The following is a 17,839-nucleotide window of genomic DNA, read 5'->3' as shown; positions in this document are numbered from 1 at the left end:
ATAAAAATAGCACATGGATGTGTGTTAAACTAACAGGTTTGAATAGTTCACAGCTGATGTAATGCTGTTCTGTGGCCACCAGGTGGAGCAGAAACTGCTGCTACAGTATCTCCGCTGCACCTGACAGTGGGTATGTCCACACACACACTCACACACACACACCGTTAAAGCTTTCATTTATAACACTGCTGATTTTCTGTGTCATACCGTGTGTTTTTGTTCCTTACGTCTTTCCCACGGCCCTTCTTCTCTCAGAGTGTCACGGCTTGGATATCATCAGAGACAAAATCCAGATTCACATCTCTGTCATCGACACACACACTCACACAGTCAGGAAGCACTGCAGCGCAGAGATAGCAGAGGTACACACAGACACACACACAGACTGCCAAGTCCTGTTCTTCGCTTTTATTGCTATTTTTGTGAGAACCTCTTTCACACACCATTTATGGCACATGAGCTGCGTTATATTAAGGCTAAGCTCAAGTTAGGCTTATTATTTTCCTCTGAATTGATCAAACTGCATTTTGTGTGTGTGTGTGTGTGTGTGTTTGTGTTTCAGGGATCAGATGATGGTGTGTTTCTGACATCAGTGTGCTTTTGTGATGACTTCCCGCTATACCGACACTGCAGGATCAAAGTCACCATTTACCATGGCGACGACTCCACAACAGTGAGTGTGTGTATATATGTGAGTGTGTGTTTCCAGGTGTGTGTTTTTCCTGTGTGTCTGAAAAATTGTGTGTTTAAGAGGATTAGTGGTGCGGTTATGTGCATGTGTGATACCAGCAGTGGTAGCTTTTCAGCACACTCATTTTCTCTTTTGGGTCACTTAATCTGTCTCTCTCTCTCTCTCACACACACACACACACACACACACACACACACACAGCTGGTTGAAAGAGTAACACGAGAGAGAAAGTGAGATTACAGAAAAGCAAATATTTCCGTTTTCAGCTCTTTTCCCTCCGTCCTCTTTTCCAAACTCCAAGCTGCCAGCCAGTTCAATTGTTTCCCATGATGCTCAGGGGCGTGTGTTTTTAATCCAGTCGGCCATGACGAAATAGGAGGCGGAGGGAGCGGGAGGATACTCGGCCGGTGTGTGTTGGTCTTTTCAGCTGGAGACGGATCAGAAGGGACAACCAAAGCCGACACTGAGTTTATTTTTTGTGTTCGATGTTTTCTGAGACGCTTAATTCCTGGACCAATGGATGAACCCGCTCTCCTTCTGCTTCACGTTTCTCTTGTTTTATCCACAGTTTTGTTGAACGCCTGCTTGGAAATGCATCACGAGCAGGAGAAATCTGCTCGTACAGCTGCTGCCAAAGTCAGCGTTAAAATATCAAATAGTCTTTAACATCGAGGATGCGTTCAGGTGTAGATGAGTGTTGCAGGTGCTGTAGCTGGGCTGTATTTCTGATTGTCCAGCAGTGTGTCTGTGCAGCAGCTTCAGTTTAGATTTGTAAAACTTTACCTGCTTTTGTTTTGGGTTCACATTCATTTCAAATATATTTGTTAATAATGAGCGTACAGTTTTGAGATTGCAACCAAATCGCAGCATTGTACTGGCAGTAGGACCTGGGTATATCTAAATGCATGAAACTGCAGTAAAAGCTGCCTGCACGGAGTGAGCACCTGGCAATATGGAATCATTACATTAGAAAAGTGACATTAAACTATTAATAAATGTCCTTAAAGACTGATGAGCAGACACAGGTGAGGTGGCAGCAGCTGACAGAAGCTTATTTAAAAAGTCAGTTTGATATTAAGAATAAAGAAAAGTTTGATTGTTTTAAAAGTTCACATGCTTAATGTATTGGGATGTGTACCTGTGACTCATTTCCTTTGTGTGTCATTGTATAGATTCAGCTGGTTAATCAAATCTTCAGCTGATGTTAGAAAGCAGGAAATCCTAGAAAGAAATATAGACTGAAATAGTGAGAGTCAGAGCAGAAACAGGAAGTCACTTTTTAAAAAACCAACTTTCTGAGGATGCAGAGGGCCATGAAGGCATGCACCGACTGTCTCCGACCGCCAGGAGACGGCCACAGCATCTCTGCTGGACAGGTAGGGAAAGTCCACATGCATCAAACCCCGTAGATTCCCATGTTTAAAACTCCTTACTAGCAGCAGAAATAAGCCCGCTTACAGCCCTACAAAAATCTGCTTCAGTCTCTGTGGATAGTTTCAACTGTAAGGGATTAAATATAACTTTATTTATTTTGGTATTTGTTAAGGTTTAAGTTTAGAGATGTGTCTGCTTTGATAGCTAGCCGTCCATCCCTAAGCTACAGTCAGCTACTTTAGCCACAGACCTGACCGGCCAGGCATCAAATGCTGGACGATTAGAAAATAGAAGCAAAAATTTATCGCAGGTTTCCGACGATGGTCTTTGAGGCAGAGATCAAAGCCTTCTACGAGCCTTCAGCTGAGTTTAGAGACCGGAAATTTTCAAAAGTAGCCCTCAGCACACTTACACAGCGGCTAAGACCACGCTAAGTGAATGGAAACATGCTCTGTATGTGTAGAGGAAGGTTGACAGTCTTGAGTGGCTTTTTAACTTTAAGGGATATTCCAGAGGAAATTGGTTTTAGACAGGGGACTTTTTTTGATAAAACACTGATACATGTTTGGTCTCGCAGCTGATGCTTATTCAGGTTTATATGTGAACCTTAACTTCCTCGTCTTTCACACTCTGCAATACAGGGTTTTGCTGTTTGTGATCGCTGCATAACCCTGATGCTGTTTCCTGATAAGCTGGTGGTGCAGATGATGCATCAGTTCAATGTCATTGTTGTGGAAATAACACAATAGAGATGTTTTATTGTCAAGGTTTGATGGTGATTTGCATTTAATCTTAAAAGCCTCTTGCTTTTCCCAAGAACTGAGTGAGACAGATTAGCTCGGTGTGTGTTTGCATGTTTGCGTGTTGTAACCCTAACCTTGAGCTGCAAACGAGGAAATGAGGCAACTGTTTGCATGACTGAAGTTAACCCATCAATATCCGGTTTCCTTCTGTCTGTCTTCAAGTGGTTTTCTCTTTTCAGCGTCCTACAAGGGTCTCTGACAAAGATGAATTTCTACTTATGAAGAACGTTTTAAGGCTTTCGGAGAAGTTTGTTTGCAGGCTGGCTCTGCTCTTGGGAAGCAATGAGGACACGTCATAGCGTGTCTGCTGTAACATGTCCTGCATTGTGATAATTTAAATATAGTAATCACACAAATAAGTGTTGTTGTTTTTTCTAAACAATTAACATTCAGAACTTTTAAAAAATGACTGCCTTATTCTGACCGACCAGTTTTCACTGCACAAACTCACAGACGAATTCATTTGATCCAGAACTAACCAGCAAATAAAAGGAAGGTAAGAACTGAGTAAGAAACTTAAAAAGCAAATCAGCATGTTTAAAAAATGAAAAGGTTAAACCTCCTCCTATGTCTCTCGGCTAGGCGGCCAAAATTGATGCAAGTTGATGCATCAGTACGCCTGCACTGCTGCTCGCAGTGGACCAGATGCATCTGAAGCTATCGGCCTTACATTACACACAGAAATGAAAACCTGTCACAAAATGTTTGGCCAGATATCCAAATTCATTAGATGTTTGTACAAACATCACTCAGATGAATGAATCCTCACGTGGGAGCTACTTTCTGTGTGGGTTGGTGTCTTTTTATATCTGCTGTTTTTATTTATTTGTGTATTTTTAGTTTTTTGATGGTTGCCTCTGTTGAATATCAGCTTAAAGTCTCAGACTCAGTGAAATGAATGCATGTTTGATGTGATAAAAGATATCAGACAACTGAAGTAAATGCAGCTTCATTCACTTTGTCTTCACTGTGGTGTGTGTTTGTGTGTGTTTTGGGTGATTTGAGTGCTTTTCACTCGTCAAGGTAATCCTCTGAGTTTCCGATTATCGTCATGGCAGCCGAATGATTTCAGTGTCGTTGCCGTGGGGATTTTTGATAACAGGGCCGTGACCTTGTGGAGATGATGAGTTTGGATGTGTATTTGGTCCTTTATTAATTGGTGTGACAGCTCTGTACATACCTTGGAGTGGAATACGTCTTCCCTGTGAGGGCTGTTACGTCGGGTTCAGACTGCATGATATCAGCCTGATTATAGCCTGGCTCTGACATCGTAGGGCACGTGTTGTACAGCTTTAATCTGGCCTGAACATCGCTTTAAGTTCTTAATAAACTTTGGCATGTGCAGTTGCAGCTGTGGTTCGTGTAGTGACGGGCACAAGCTGCCTAACACAGAATTCAATTAAAAGGAAAGATGCTGTACGCACATAGTCTCAGCTGAGAAGACTGAGTACCTCACATCTTTATCGAGTGTAGATTTTATCTTGATTTTGGTGTTTGAATCCACCCAGCAGTAAGAGTATGTAGTCACAGAGGAAAGAGAGGCTTTCAATAAGTAGCCTACTTTGGAAAGTTCAAGAGCTAAAATAGGCCAAACATGATGGTGCTGTACAGGTCTGTTTCATTTTTAGGTGCAGAAGAAATGCACAGTGAAACCATAGCACTGGTGCTACTCTCTGGCTCTGTCAGTGTCTGGCTCCATAGTGTAGTGGTTTACAATCCAGATCCCTTTGGGGCCATTCTGTGTAAAAATCTGCCCAGTCAAACACAAGGAGATGACCCCTCGTGAAAGACGGGGCAGCTGGAAGAAGCTTTTAGTCAGTGACTATATTTTGCTCACAAAACCAGTTTGTGAAATTCCCCGTGTGCTCTGGCTTCTTCCCACGGTTACGTGCTGATTCCAAACTGACCTGTGGAAGCTTTCTAGGGTGTAAGAGTTCTGAAACTGAGATCGTGACCGCACTACAAAGGTCCTCTTTGTGGTATTACTGTAGCTTGTAATGCCTGGTAAAGGCCTGCTGGTCTGTTGGAAGCTGTGGAGTCAGCGTGTCAAACCAAAACTGTGCCTAAAAGTCGAGTTTTGAACCAAACTGTGAGTATTTTTACTCTGGTTCACGCTGGCTCTCACCCAGTGTTTGCCACGATAAGCTTCAATCTCCAGTGACTTGAGATATACAAGTAGTGCTGCTTCTTATTTGTTATTAAGGAAAACCATCAGGCCTCTAAAAGAAGAAGGTTTTGTCCTTGAGTCTCTCAGACTGCAGCCACACTGTCAGATGAGGCTATTAGAGTTCACGTTATGGTTAAGTGTTGATGTTATACATGGTTTGAAATGTGAAACTGTGTAGTCGATGTTTTTGACCTGATTCTAAAAAACACAAGTTGAAACGCGTCTTATCATCATAATCTACTTTAAAGCTGATGTTTTCACATAGAGCTTGTTGTCAGTGGAAATTGGATATATTTATATGGCTATGATGTGAGCCACAAAGAAAATTTAAACAATGAAAAAGCAGTTTGATGTGAGATGAAACAACTGTCTTGCTCTGTTTCTGTCTCAGAGGAGCTTCCTGGGTTTTACCTCGTTCTCTATCAGAGATGTGCTCAGGGTCAAGGAGCCTCACGTCTCTCTTAGCCTCAGGTAAACACACTTAAATCTTCCCCTTTTAACCATATTCAGCACATCTTCTCTTAAAATAAAGTTTATAATTACTCTGTGTCCCCCTTATCCAGTTTTACTAACCTTTCGTCACTATTCTGCATGGTTTAACTCATCAACAACTTTCCCCGCCCACCACCCTGCAGGCATCCGAAGTTCATTTTAAGTTTACCTGCTCTGCACACACTCTTTTCCTCACCATGCATGCTCTCTCCCAGCTTTACCCCATTTCCTATCATAGAAATGTTTTGAAGTCAACGAATTGCACGTCATAAAAAGCTTCCAGGATTGTCCGTTGCTTAGATACTGTAGACCACAAGAGGAAGTGAGGAGAGAGCGTGGGGCTCCACCTCTGTAGAAAGTAGAAAAAGGCAGCTCCTTCCTGTTTTGTCACCACAGCATCTTTAGAGAGACAGACGAGCAGCCGTAAAGACTAGATTAGATGAAAAAGCAAATTCCGAGAGATCGAAGGAGGACAGGAAGAATGAAGACGAGGAGAGAGAGGCATAGATCCAGAGCGCGGTCCAGGCATGAGCAGGCGGAGTGCAGTAGGTGTGTCTGTGCTGGCATGTTGTATCCAGGTGTGCCTCACTACTAACGCATACCTCATGCAGGCTGGCAGAACTGCAAATTTTTGTGACTTCATAAAGAAGCATTTCAAATAAACTTACAAAAGCAAGGCATCTTTATCCAGAAATATTTGTTACCACCTTAATGGAATTTCTTAGCTAGTCTTTCAGACGTGTGTTTGTTGGTTCTTCTATCATTTAGAGGTGCTATTTTGTCTTTAGTTAACTTTTCCTGGTGCTTATTGTGTAATTGGTAGCCATTACTTCATATTTATGTTGGTTCCTGATTACCTTAATGGTGATTTGTTTCTTAGTACCTTTTTTTTGTCTTTCTGTTGTTAATATTTAGCTTTATTTTTAGGGTTATCAGGGGGTCAGGAGGTCCCTGACTGGTCCCTAGTCCTGTGTAGCTGAAGCTTAAGGAAGGATGTATATTGGCAAGCGGTTGCTGGTGAATACGGCTTATCTAGAAAAGAATAGTCCGTTATTGTCTTTGCACATGTACCATGAAATTGTCTAATTGAAACTGGTCACAAAGAGCTTGCAATGACCTACTTGTCGTTGCTTTGGTTGTTCTAGTTTGCATTGAAGATGGCAACTTGTTTGCAAACACTCTCAAAAACTCAGCTTGAAAAACTGTGATGCAACCCTGCAAAAAGCTAATCCTGGTGCAGCACCGTGCGCCTTACTGCGACAAGTGTCATGTGAATGACCTCAACCAGTAAGGGAATACACATTTTCCCCCCTCATGTTGCTTGTTGCCAGATGTTATCCAGTCAGTCTCTGGGTTGATTCAATGTTTAAAACTCTTTAAATAAGAATTTTCTGAAGCATCAGTGGGGAAAAACAACAGGAAAATTAACGCCTGGAGGCCATAAAAGTGTGCAGCATCTATTTCTACTCCAGTTCTCTTGCTCTTTAGCATTGCCTCGTTGTTCTGTTTAGCCGTGTATTGCTTGTAATTGTTTCTAGTGAGCTTCAGTTCTCTAGTTAATAATTAGTCTTTACCTCCATCTGTATTTTCATTTATTGTTTCTGTTTTTACCATCTAGTCAGTTATTTTGTTTAACTAACTTTTCATTTCCAGCTAATTGTTACTATCGTCTTAAACATGTTCCCTCCTGAACTTTTCTTATGTTTCTAGTATGTTTGTTTTTTTCACTAGCTTCTTTTTGTTAGTTAGTTTGTTTATGGTTAGTGTTGGATTGTTGGTTCTCTGGTTTCTGACCACCTTAAGTTGTCTAGTAATCTTGTTTTGAGTAACTTTTGTCTTCTCTGTAGTTGCTTCGTCTTTCTCGTTAGCTGATTGTGGCTCAGGTTAGCCTTGTATACCTAACTTTCTATTTCTTTCTTCCCGTTTGTTTCGTTGGTGAATCAGGTAGCAGGTGATTGAAGCTTTGTCTTGCTAGTCGTTGTATTTTTAGTTAGCTTTTCATTCAGTCTCTCTAACTTTTCCCACTAGTCGCTCTGCTGTCTTGTTTCTCAGAAAGCTTGGTTTGAAATATTTTAATATGTCCCCCTGTGTTCACTGGTCCGTTCCAAATTATGAATTTAAACTATGAAGAGGAACTGAAAAGTGAATCAGGTTTTCTTGGCTCACAGTGGGCCTCTCAGGAGTGACTGTCCATGTGAGCAAATCCACATACGAGCAGAGTCTGTGTTCCCACAGCGCTGTACTTCCCATATTTCTGATATGTTCATGAATTCTGTTGAATTAATTAGCATCAAATGCCCTACTCATGGTACCCTTACCGCTCAGTCTTTACATTTTAGTGATTTTTTTTCTTTGAATATGAAGTGTCCACTCTTTCTTCATCAGGACGATGGATGGCGTGAACGAGGTGGGGGAGGTGCGGGTGTCCCGCGTGCAGATGGAGGGAGACGGCGAGAGTCAAACTCCTTCTGAACACAAGGTAGCACAAAGTTGTCTTTCTCTTTCAGTGGTGCTTGTTTGATGCACCGTGAACTCGTCTCAAGTCGACAATTGGCTCTGTGGTTTTCTTTCTGGCACATTTGAGGTCTAGGTTGGTAGATGAGTCACAGTGAAGCTGCTTTAGCACTGTCCAGTCTAGCTTTCATTTTAAAGTGCAAGAAAAGAGATAAATAATAACAAATTATGTTTGACCTACTTTCTCTCTTTCCGTTTTCCTGCCCCAGTGTTCCACGCTGTGCGACAGTATTCACGGCTCTGTCCACGACAAAGACAACAGTCCAATGATGAGAGCATGTGAGGCACACAGTTTACAGGATATGGTTTTCTGCTTTTATATCAGTTTTCCTTCCTTAACCTGTGTGTGTGTGTGTGTGTGTGTGTGTGTGTGTGTGTGTGTGTGTGTGTGTGTGTGTGTGTGTGTGTGTGTGTGTGTGTGTGTGTGTGTGCAGTGCTGTGTGCTCAGGTCTCTAAGGTGAACAGGTTTAAGACAGAAGATCAGAGGTGGCTGCTGGTCAGGGAACAGATGTCAGAGACGCCGCTTTCTTTCTCTTTACCCAAACAGTTGCTGAGCTTGCTCACACAGGAACATACAAACAGGTATGCAGGGCTTGTTCTTTGCTCAGACTGGGCCTTCAGGGGGTGATTACTAACATTTGAGTCTTGTTTTATTTGACAGTATATGCATTTCTGATGATTACATAAGCAGACATGTTTACTATACTTGTGTAAATAAAATGTACATTTAAACAACTTGAAAAAGTTTTTAGTTCAGGATCACCTAAACGATGTTGTTAACTTCCTCCAAGCTATGTTAGCTCTCTGCTAGCTACATGCTGAAGTAAACACAAGACAACAGAACTGAAACAGACGTGTCCATAAGTCGGCATGCTGACACAGATCCAGCACGTTGAGTCAGGACTGGATGGATATGCGATTCTAACGTTAGATTAGTGCATCCCTGCAGAGATGAGATAATGTGGTCGTGCATGTTTTCACACTGTGCTTCCTGGAAGTTGTTCATGATGTTATTTTTGGCTGGGTTTACATATATATGTAAATAGAAATAAAAAAAAACACAACCTATGCAAAAATAAAAGTCTGTAAGAAAACGACCCTTCAGAACTAATCTATTATCTCAATAACCTGAACTCAGGTACCAGATCAAAATCACCTTGAAACTGCAGTTTATTCTTTAGTAGTTCAAACTCTTCCTTGTTTATCTTATTCTGGGCGTTGGTGCAGCACCCCAGGTCATCCTCTGTAAGGAACAAGATGTTTTAGCTCCTCCCTTTGTGGACCTCCCTCATTTTATCCAGAGGGCGCAGAGCAACTGCACATACAAGATGAACAAGCAGGGAAAACGTGTGGAGGGACATACGTGTGGGTGTAATGTTATTACACGCAACAAAAGTTAGACAACCACTGTTTTCAGCTACCCCTGACAACAGCAGCTGGGCGGGGCTTCTGTGAGATCGTCAAGGATATCACCTGCCTATGACATCATAAAAATCCAAGAGTAGAAAAAACTTTTCTTTCAGCCTGAAGTTTTTTTTTTCCTGTTAGAATTCAGGAAGTGAAGGAACTCGGTGACCTTTCACCCCACTGGGATGGCCTTCGCCATGATGTCGTCAGCCACTGTAACCACGTGACCGGCTGCTATCAGGAACTGCTCGCTGAGCTCGAAAAAGTCTCAGGTGAGGTCACGTGATCTTCACGCGGATTTTAGCTTTTTCCACAGATACTATCTGGAAGTACACAGAACTGATATATCCTGATATATCCGCAGCTTCATCCTGTTTTAAGTCGAGCACCAGTAAGTCAGACAGACACCTTCAGTTTGTTCCGACCAACCTACACACGCAGAGGATGGAGGTCACCAGTCCCGACAGCACAGGTACACCCGGGAGCCTCCTGCTTCTTAGAGATGAGCATTTCAAAGCTAACGTGTGATTTGGTGTCTGAAACCACCGCTGGCCTCACAGAGACTGTTTAATGCAGGGAAGTCGAACTCATTTTAAATCATGGGCTCATACAGCTCAGTGAAACTACATGAGAAATATTTAAAGTTACAGAAAATGTTCTGATAGCGGCTCATCCAGATTGTCCTTTAATTAAAGAATTTAAATTAATTCACAGAAAAGGTTGTTTTCCCCCTGTTGACTCAATATTAAGAATAAAAAAAGACATTTCTGTGGTAAATAATAAAAAAACAGGAACTTTACTGTCATTTCCTTGTTTATCGATTACTTAATTACTCTGCTGTAGTGTGTGGTATGAATTCATACTACCCCAGGGGTGCGGTCCCTTATCAATAGAAAAAGCTGTAAAACCAATGAAAATGCAGTTAAAAGTAAAAAAGCTAGCTTATTTTCAAAGTCATCCAGTGGGCCAGCTTTAAGTCTTTTCAAGGCCTATTCTGGCTCCTGGGCCTCGTGTTTGACACCCCTGGTGTAAAGGTTGGAGCTACGTATTTGGATTGTGATTTAAATTCTCTGCAGATGAGGTCACAGGTTACAAAAACATGTGGACATCTGCACAGACTCGGACCAAAGTGCACCCCATGAATGTATCTAATCATAGCTTAAGCTATAAACGTTACCTGTAAAACTGAACATCTAGAGGTTTCAATAAGACTGTTGTTGGTTTAAAAGCTGTAGCATCAGTCTCTAATTGTAGTTGTGGCTTACGAGTCAAGTCGTAACAGTATTCGGTGGTAACCGCTCCACACTGACTGTGGTTAACTGTGGCAGAACTGTATCATTCTAGCGTTACGTAGCAGATTTGCCCTGCAGAGTACCGTACAGGACTTTCTGACAGCGGTAGCCATCTTTGATGCTGTGTCCTGTTTGCACGGTATGAAGCGTCTCACAGCGCAGCACGCTTTCCTGCTCCCGTTTGCAGCAGTTACAAGTGTCTCCCTCTAATTTCAGTGGTGTTTTGTGAACAGCTTGCAGGTAAATTACTGCAGGTTTTTGTTGCATCCCAGTCGATGCTGATAAATAAGAATAAAAAGATGTATTTGCTATGTTGACATAAATTAAAAATGCTCAAATATTTAAATATTATTTGTTTCTAAATCATAACCGAACTTTCTTTAACTGCTTCTTATTTCTGTTGTGTATTTTTTATCGACTTTTGACGACACTTTACAATAACCATCAGACATACATGTAAGCAAACAATCGTGGTTTAAACTTTATCAAGTAGTTATTTTACTGTTAATAATAAATGATGTTTGCCATCATTAGTAGTGGTGTAATTCCCCTTTATGTTGGTTGTGTGAATAAAAGCAGAAAATAACATTTTATGTCAACGCGGCTGTTGTCTCAGTCTGCGGCTTCCTTCTTCTTCAGGCCTGTGGTGCGTGTGTGGTATGAACAGCGAGACAGCGCTCAGTCGAGGCTGTTTTATAGTAACTCACACCACAGGTTTTCCTAAAGTAAAGGTGAAAGCAAAAGTAAAAATGAAACGGGGTACAAAGGTTCACAGACTGGTACTTCTGCCACTCCACCGGCTTACTTAAACATTCCTAAACATCATCTATTAACCTTATGTGGCTGGTTAAACTGGTTTAATTGGAATTGTTTACCAGTTTGTAGGCATTATCATGTATCATGTAGCAGCTGTAAACACCACATTATGATTCACTGATGATGTTATTATAAAGTGTTTTGTTTCCCATCTTCACCTTTCTCTCTCTCTCTGTGCTTTAGACGCTACAAAGCTCTCTCACTCACTCATCTCTGTCCTCAGGTGTTTGGTATGATGTTATAACCTTTGGTGCTCCGGCCGATCATCACCAGGCCTTTAAACACGGAGGGCTGAAGAAACTCCTCAGGAAACATACAAACCTCAGGGAAAGGTAACGTCTCCACCCTTTATTTTCTCTTCCTCCTCCTTCCTCCAACAGCGTCACACTCAAACATAATATTGTTGGCTGCTGTCGGTTAATCTCTATAATCTCGACTCTGTCGGGATTAGCGTTGCTGCATCGTGGAGTCGGCGCACTGATGCTTTAATTTTTATGGAATTATCTCAGTCTGCACACAGCAGAGGGATGAAGAGTTAAAGAGATTGTAAGCGCTCGCTGTAAATTAAATTGAGCTGAACACAAGTTAATATCTATAAACATGAACTCATGAATAAAAAGTTTTCTCATTGCCACAAATTGGTGACAATTTATCGCAAATAATTGGTGACGATCGTTCCTGCATTAAGTAAATCACACTGTGTGACACTAAAAACTTCTACGAGTGATTTTCCAGCACAATGTAAGATTGTAACGAGGCAGAAGGTCCAACCAAGGGACACACAGATCATCGGATTAACATTTTGGATTCATCCCCAGATCTTAATGTGATTTAGTGTGTCAAACACCTAATTTGTGCCACTAACAAAACTTTTGTCCATTGCTGTAGAGAGATCAAATATAAGAACGTGTTAGTCAGTGTTATTCAGCGGCCCCTCGTTTATCACGAGTTGCGTTCCAAAAATAACCAGCGGTAGGTGAAATCTGCGAAGTAGCTGTAAAACCCCTCACTACACCCGTTATACACTTTTCTCAGACAGGCTCGAACATTTTCACACTCTTCTCTCTTGTTTAAACACCCTCAAAGTTCAAACCTTTGTAGAAAAATACGTCCAGTATTATGAACTAAAGGAACCTGCAGGTGTCTTTGACGCTGCAAAGGTTTGTGGACATTGTTGTGTTTGTTGGGGAGAAAACTTACAAACATACAGTACAGCACTTCAGAGTCACACTGCTAGCGATCAAAGATTTCGATAAATTTGACAAAGTGAACACATTCACACTCTGTACTGTGCAGGAGACACGACATGAGATTGATTGACAGTGGTCTAGAGCCAATCAGGACGCAGAACATAATGTGCTAACAAAAAACCCCCCAAAAAAGCAAAATTGCACACAAACACAAAAAAATCACCGAAAAGTGATCTGCGTTACTGTGAGGCATCACTGTATTGCATAAAGAGGCATCTCAGAGATAAAAACAGATTTGTGTGTCCACATGTGAAAACTGGAGACTGTGCAAACCAATCAAATCAAATTTGCTGTTTTTTCTGCATTGAGGTTTAATATCAGTCACTGTTGTGTCCAACAAGCTTGTCATGAAGGATAAATACTTAAAGGTGAACTTTAACTCTAAATGCTCAGCTTGAGGTTTAAGAACAGAAATGTCCTGACCACAGGGGGACATCACGGTGCTCGTCGGCTGAGCACGTTTTCAGGCAGAAATAATCCTACTTCTCACTTTGACCCCAGTAAACTCTGTGATGAGTTTATAGCATCAATCATCTTTCTGATTACAACATGTTTCGTTTGGAAATAATGGCCCCACCTAGAGTTAAATCGACCGCCCAGGCTAAAGCTGCTAGATTACGAGCGCGCAGTAGTCTTGGATGTAACCCATGTCCTTCACATCTGGTTTTAAAAAGCCAAAATGTTGCAGTCAAGGATTCAATACAAATTCATGTTGTTATCTGTTGTATAACAGATACAACAGTGTGTAATCTACACAGGTGGACTTGTTGGACTCTTCAGTCTCTTTCAGTTTAGCTTGTTGGTAAAGTTTTCCTCGTCCTCCTTTCTTTCCTCTCCAGATGTGTCTCTTACTCCCAGGAGGAGAGCTCTAGAGCCAAGGAGCTGCTGGCAAGGATGGCCCAGCTGCAGCCGTTGGTCTTCGGGCTCGCAGAGGAGCTGCTCTCCGTCGCGCAGGAGCTGAACGCCGCCCGGCTGCGGCAGGTCCTGGGCAGCCTGACGGAACAGGTGAGGAAGGAATAAGAAGAATACAGCTAACCGGCAGTCGTTTGGACACCAAGAAATCTGACGTTTCCTCATACTTTGTCGTCTACCAGACCGAGCAGTTTGTGCACGCGCTCAAAGAGGAGTTGGTAAAATGCGCCCTGCTGGAGATCCATAACCAGTGCATCGCAAACGCCAACAGCAGCCACGTGCACAGCAACGGGCTGCTGTGTGAGAACTGTCCCGCCGATCAGGAGCAGGATGTTGGCCGACACGACACGGAGTACGACGACGAGGAGTGGGCAAGTTGGAGTGTGTGTGATGTCTGCGTGTTTCCGACAGCGTTGTATGATTCCAGTTTTTATATGTGCTTGTTTTTGTGTAGGACAGGGTGTGGGTGAATGTCGGAAAGAGCATCAACTGCATTGTTGCCATGGTCGACCGACTGCAGCAGCAAGAGGAGCAGACGGTGATGTCACCAGAGCCGCAGGAAGGGGACACAAACTCTCAGAACACAGGTGACGGTAAATCACGTCTCAGAGTTCTTATTCAGACAAGTGCATGTTTCTGCTCCTGTTTGTGTATAAAATCATTTTTATATGTTTTAATATATTTGAAAAATTCTACATTTAGCACTAAATTAGCGATAAAAAAACAAATTTGTCAATTGATTATTTTGCAAAAGGTTTTAGTAGATTCAGCTGTTCAGTCCATAGTTACCTTGGCTGTCAGTATGCTGTGTGTCCACGTGTATTTACTCTGGAGGAGGAAGTCTTGAAGTATTACCTGACATTGTGCACGTGTTAATATCATGGATTATGCTAGCTGATAATCTGGCAGGCAGCGTTCTCACTGAGATTATGCTTGCAATAACGTTAATAAGCTCGATACAGTTTTTCAGCGATGTGCATCTTGGCTGTGTATGAATCTTGTGATGGTTAATTTAACCTCGGGATTATTTCATCTCGAGTCCTTTAAATCAAAATCAGTCCATGTGCTGAGACAGTCGGAGAATACCTCCGTTTTTAAATTCCGATCAGACTTTGACAGTGAACAGGGTTTAATACATGCACAGAGCACGTTTGAATAACAATTTTTAATGCTTCACTGTTTTCTTTCTGTTTGAAAGATCACTTCATCTCACTCATCAGTGCTGCATTTCCTGTTAACTTAGATTTGCTAGTTCTTCTTCTTCTTAGATATCTCATTTTCAGATATCTGTTTTTTGTTTTCTTAAAGTAAATTTCTGATTAAAACACCAAACTTTCTCACGCTCTCCCTCCAGCCTCTCGTTCCTCCTGCTCCTCCTTCTCTGGGTGCACCTGGCAAGAGCACCTTCTCCCTCTGGTGGTCACTCTTAGGGACTGCGTGCGTGAGGCAGTGGGGAAGGCCCAGGTAGCAATGACCTTTGTGGTCCTGCAGGAGGCAGTGGATGTGACGGTCGCTCAGGGCCCTGCACACATAGCCCAGAGACGTCACGCCGTCTTCAGCCAGGCGGTGAGGATGACAGAGATTTAAAAGGGAACATGTTCTGTTTTTTTTTTTATTGGGGGGGGGGGAATTTTAGTGGGAGTTTGTAGTTTTCTGTATTAAAGAAACTGTGTTCGTCTTCCAGCTCTCAGCAGTAGTTTGTGGTGTCATGCTGAAGCTTTACAGAGGCCTGGAGGATCCTGACTTTCTACGGCAACTTCACACTGTAGGAGTATTGGCTCAATTTGAAAGCCTGTTGAGCACCCACGGTAAATACACACTAGTCACACACAGTCACACTATGGAAAACAGTCATTGGTGAGACCAAATTGTTGTTACCATGTTTGAAGAACCTGTGATCTTTTTGCCTTTGACATGGTTGCCTTAAAGACGGGGACCAGGTCTCATGATTGAGTGATTGATGTGTTAAAATGGCAATTGTGGAGTTATTCGGCTATCAGTCTGCAATTAATGTATTTTTCGGTCCATAAGGTGAATTAAGCAAAACAAAACAGTCAGATGAGTCAAACTTTATTCAACTCATTCTTCTTGCTTCCTCCACTTCCCTACCATTGATTCATTAATGTTGAATTCTCTGGCAGCTGCTCTATTCCCGTGTTGTTGCAGTATATTAATGACTAACCTTGTATTGTGGATGGATTATCTCAGTTGTTCTCCTGACTGAAGTTTGATCCATTTACAGCATCCTGCCATGCAATTGCATTTGTCCCTGACCATCAGGAACCCTCGCGTTAAGGGTTAAGGGGAAAAAGTTGGCGTTCATCCTCCAGCTTCACTGTGCTAATGTTATGCTAACATAGCTGTGTCGCTAGCGATCATGTAGCACATCATTATATTCCAGCTAGCCAAACTTCAGTAACCCGACAAACCTCACTGCTGTTTAGTTTCCTGTCTTCATGTCTTCTGAATGTTAAACTTAATTGTTACACCTGTTAAAGCAGCAACGCTGATCATTTTATTAAAGATGAAAGAATTTAGATAATTTTTAACTCTCAGTGATGCTGCAGTGTTCGTTTGACTTTGGGACCTGAAGCAGACGGAGTTTTGGACCCAGATTTCTCCGCGAGGCTCCTGACTATGGTAGCCATAATGCTCCGATAAAGCCACGTACCACATAAAATCGGTTCGAGCTCAGTAAGCACAACCAAAATTCATACATAAGGCGCATTGTCGATCTTTGAGAAAATTAAAGGATTTTAAGTGTGCCTTATAGTCTGAAAAATATGGTACGTACAATCTGTTTGTGATGATACAGTGATTAACTGTGATTAATCTGGGAAAATTCCACAGATTTATTTGGGAAAGTACCCAAAAAACAAAGAGTTGTCAACCAGTTCATTCGAGTTTCTTGTTGCAAAATGTGTTGCAAATAAGTTATTGGTGCAGACTGACTGAGACTGATGGCAGTGTGTTGGCCGTCTGTCTGTGATTTGGAAATCTTCGCCACTCTGTCTGAGAGTGATTGCAGTAAGGTGTGTGTCAGGCCTTCACTGAAAGTGAAAGTTTTAGTGCAATCACGGGGCAGCCACTCTCAAGGAAGCTGCTGTCCTTTATTTTAGTGTGACACATGCAGTGCTTACACATTTAAGGTGTGTTTGTGTGTCAGGTGATGAGATTGGGATGCTGGAAGACATGGAAGTGGGCGTGGCTGACCTAAAGAGAGTAGCGTTCACCATCACCGAGGCCAAAACGGAACAACCAGACGACCTGCTGCCAACACTCAGTGGAACATGGTGGGAATACACACACACACACATCTATACACGCAGTGAGTGTGCAGCTTCCTCACTTTGTGCGTTCATCTCCAACTAGGGGCAGTTTTATTGTTGAAGTGCCGTTGCCCCCGGAGACCTTCAGCTCACTTCCACAGGAACTGAAAGATGGACTGTTGATTCGAGTCGATCCTGTTCTGTTTAACATTGGAATCAACCAGCATCAGAGTTACGCTGAGAGGTAAACAAACCGCTTTTCACTCTTTAATGAGCAAAATTAAAACTCTTGTGAACATCAATATATTTTTCTACCTCTGAATAAAATTGCTGGAAGTAGAGGTCTTATAGGAAAAAAATATTAATGTGTCTGCTGTTGGTGCACATCTTCATCGACAGCTTAATCTTCATTAGAGATTATTAATCAGATGACTTTAAGCTATCTCAAGCTGCACATTCGTCTTTTAGGATTCGACTAGCTTTAGTTACTTTGTCCTTCTCTGTAGGCGCTTAGCTCATCCTCCATTTGAAACAAGCAGCCCTTTTAAGGCACACCTTTTTAAAAGTCCACTCTTTTCTGATTGGCCGGCGTCTGGAATGCTTCAAATTAAAAGCCCAAATAAGAACCCAGAGGAGTTTCAAGATGTAGTGGTTGAATTTTGTGAGAAAATCTGCAGGTAGAGATCAAGTTTAGGTAGAGAAAAGGCTTTGAAAACAACATTTACTGTTCATACCTGGCTTTTGACATTTCCCTCATTATTTGAAACTTTAGCCAACTTTTATTATGAACATTAAACATTATAATATCACAACAACAAAAAATAGAAGGTTGCTTCCTGTAAGCTGCGAAAT

At 42.0% G+C, this 17,839-nt stretch overlaps 1 protein-coding gene across 8 annotated transcripts in view; it reads left to right on the top strand.

Moving 5' to 3' along the window:
- Positions 1–17,839, top strand: part of LOC146579267 (type II inositol 3,4-bisphosphate 4-phosphatase-like) — a 34,051-nt gene that overhangs the window by 2,099 nt on the left and 14,113 nt on the right. For 3 of the 8 annotated variants that reach the window (XM_085262965.1, XM_085262947.1, XM_085262970.1), the window contains exons 6-22: positions 83–130; positions 256–362; positions 563–673; positions 5,427–5,506; positions 7,913–8,006; positions 8,251–8,320; positions 8,476–8,623; positions 9,590–9,720; positions 9,813–9,920; positions 11,780–11,888; positions 13,646–13,811; positions 13,901–14,089; positions 14,173–14,311; positions 15,073–15,284; positions 15,403–15,526; positions 16,885–17,011; positions 17,091–17,231. In XM_085262965.1, the coding sequence (XP_085119091.1) occupies positions 83–130; positions 256–362; positions 563–673; positions 5,427–5,506; positions 7,913–8,006; positions 8,251–8,320; positions 8,476–8,623; positions 9,590–9,720; positions 9,813–9,920; positions 11,780–11,888; positions 13,646–13,811; positions 13,901–14,089; positions 14,173–14,311; positions 15,073–15,284; positions 15,403–15,526; positions 16,885–17,011; positions 17,091–17,231 (2,104 nt within the window). Of the gene's footprint in view, positions 1–82; positions 131–255; positions 363–562; positions 674–1,062; positions 2,068–2,090; positions 3,660–5,426; positions 5,507–5,868; positions 6,077–7,912; positions 8,007–8,250; positions 8,321–8,475; positions 8,624–9,589; positions 9,721–9,812; positions 9,921–11,779; positions 11,889–13,645; positions 13,812–13,900; positions 14,090–14,172; positions 14,312–15,072; positions 15,285–15,402; positions 15,527–16,884; positions 17,012–17,090; positions 17,232–17,839 lie in introns of those variants that run through there. The other 5 variants (XM_085262955.1, XM_085262980.1, XM_085262992.1 and 2 more) reach the window with 5 other exon arrangements.

Source organism: Mchenga conophoros, linkage group LG3, assembly GCF_057382185.1.
Source record: "Mchenga conophoros isolate Kocher_MC1m ecotype Shallow Benthic linkage group LG3, M_conophoros_male_GT1.1, whole genome shotgun sequence".
In the NCBI taxonomy this organism is placed as follows: domain Eukaryota; kingdom Metazoa; phylum Chordata; class Actinopteri; order Cichliformes; family Cichlidae; genus Mchenga; species Mchenga conophoros.
The sequence above is the reverse complement of the archived record's forward strand: the minus strand, read 5'-3'. Positions and strand labels throughout refer to the sequence as shown.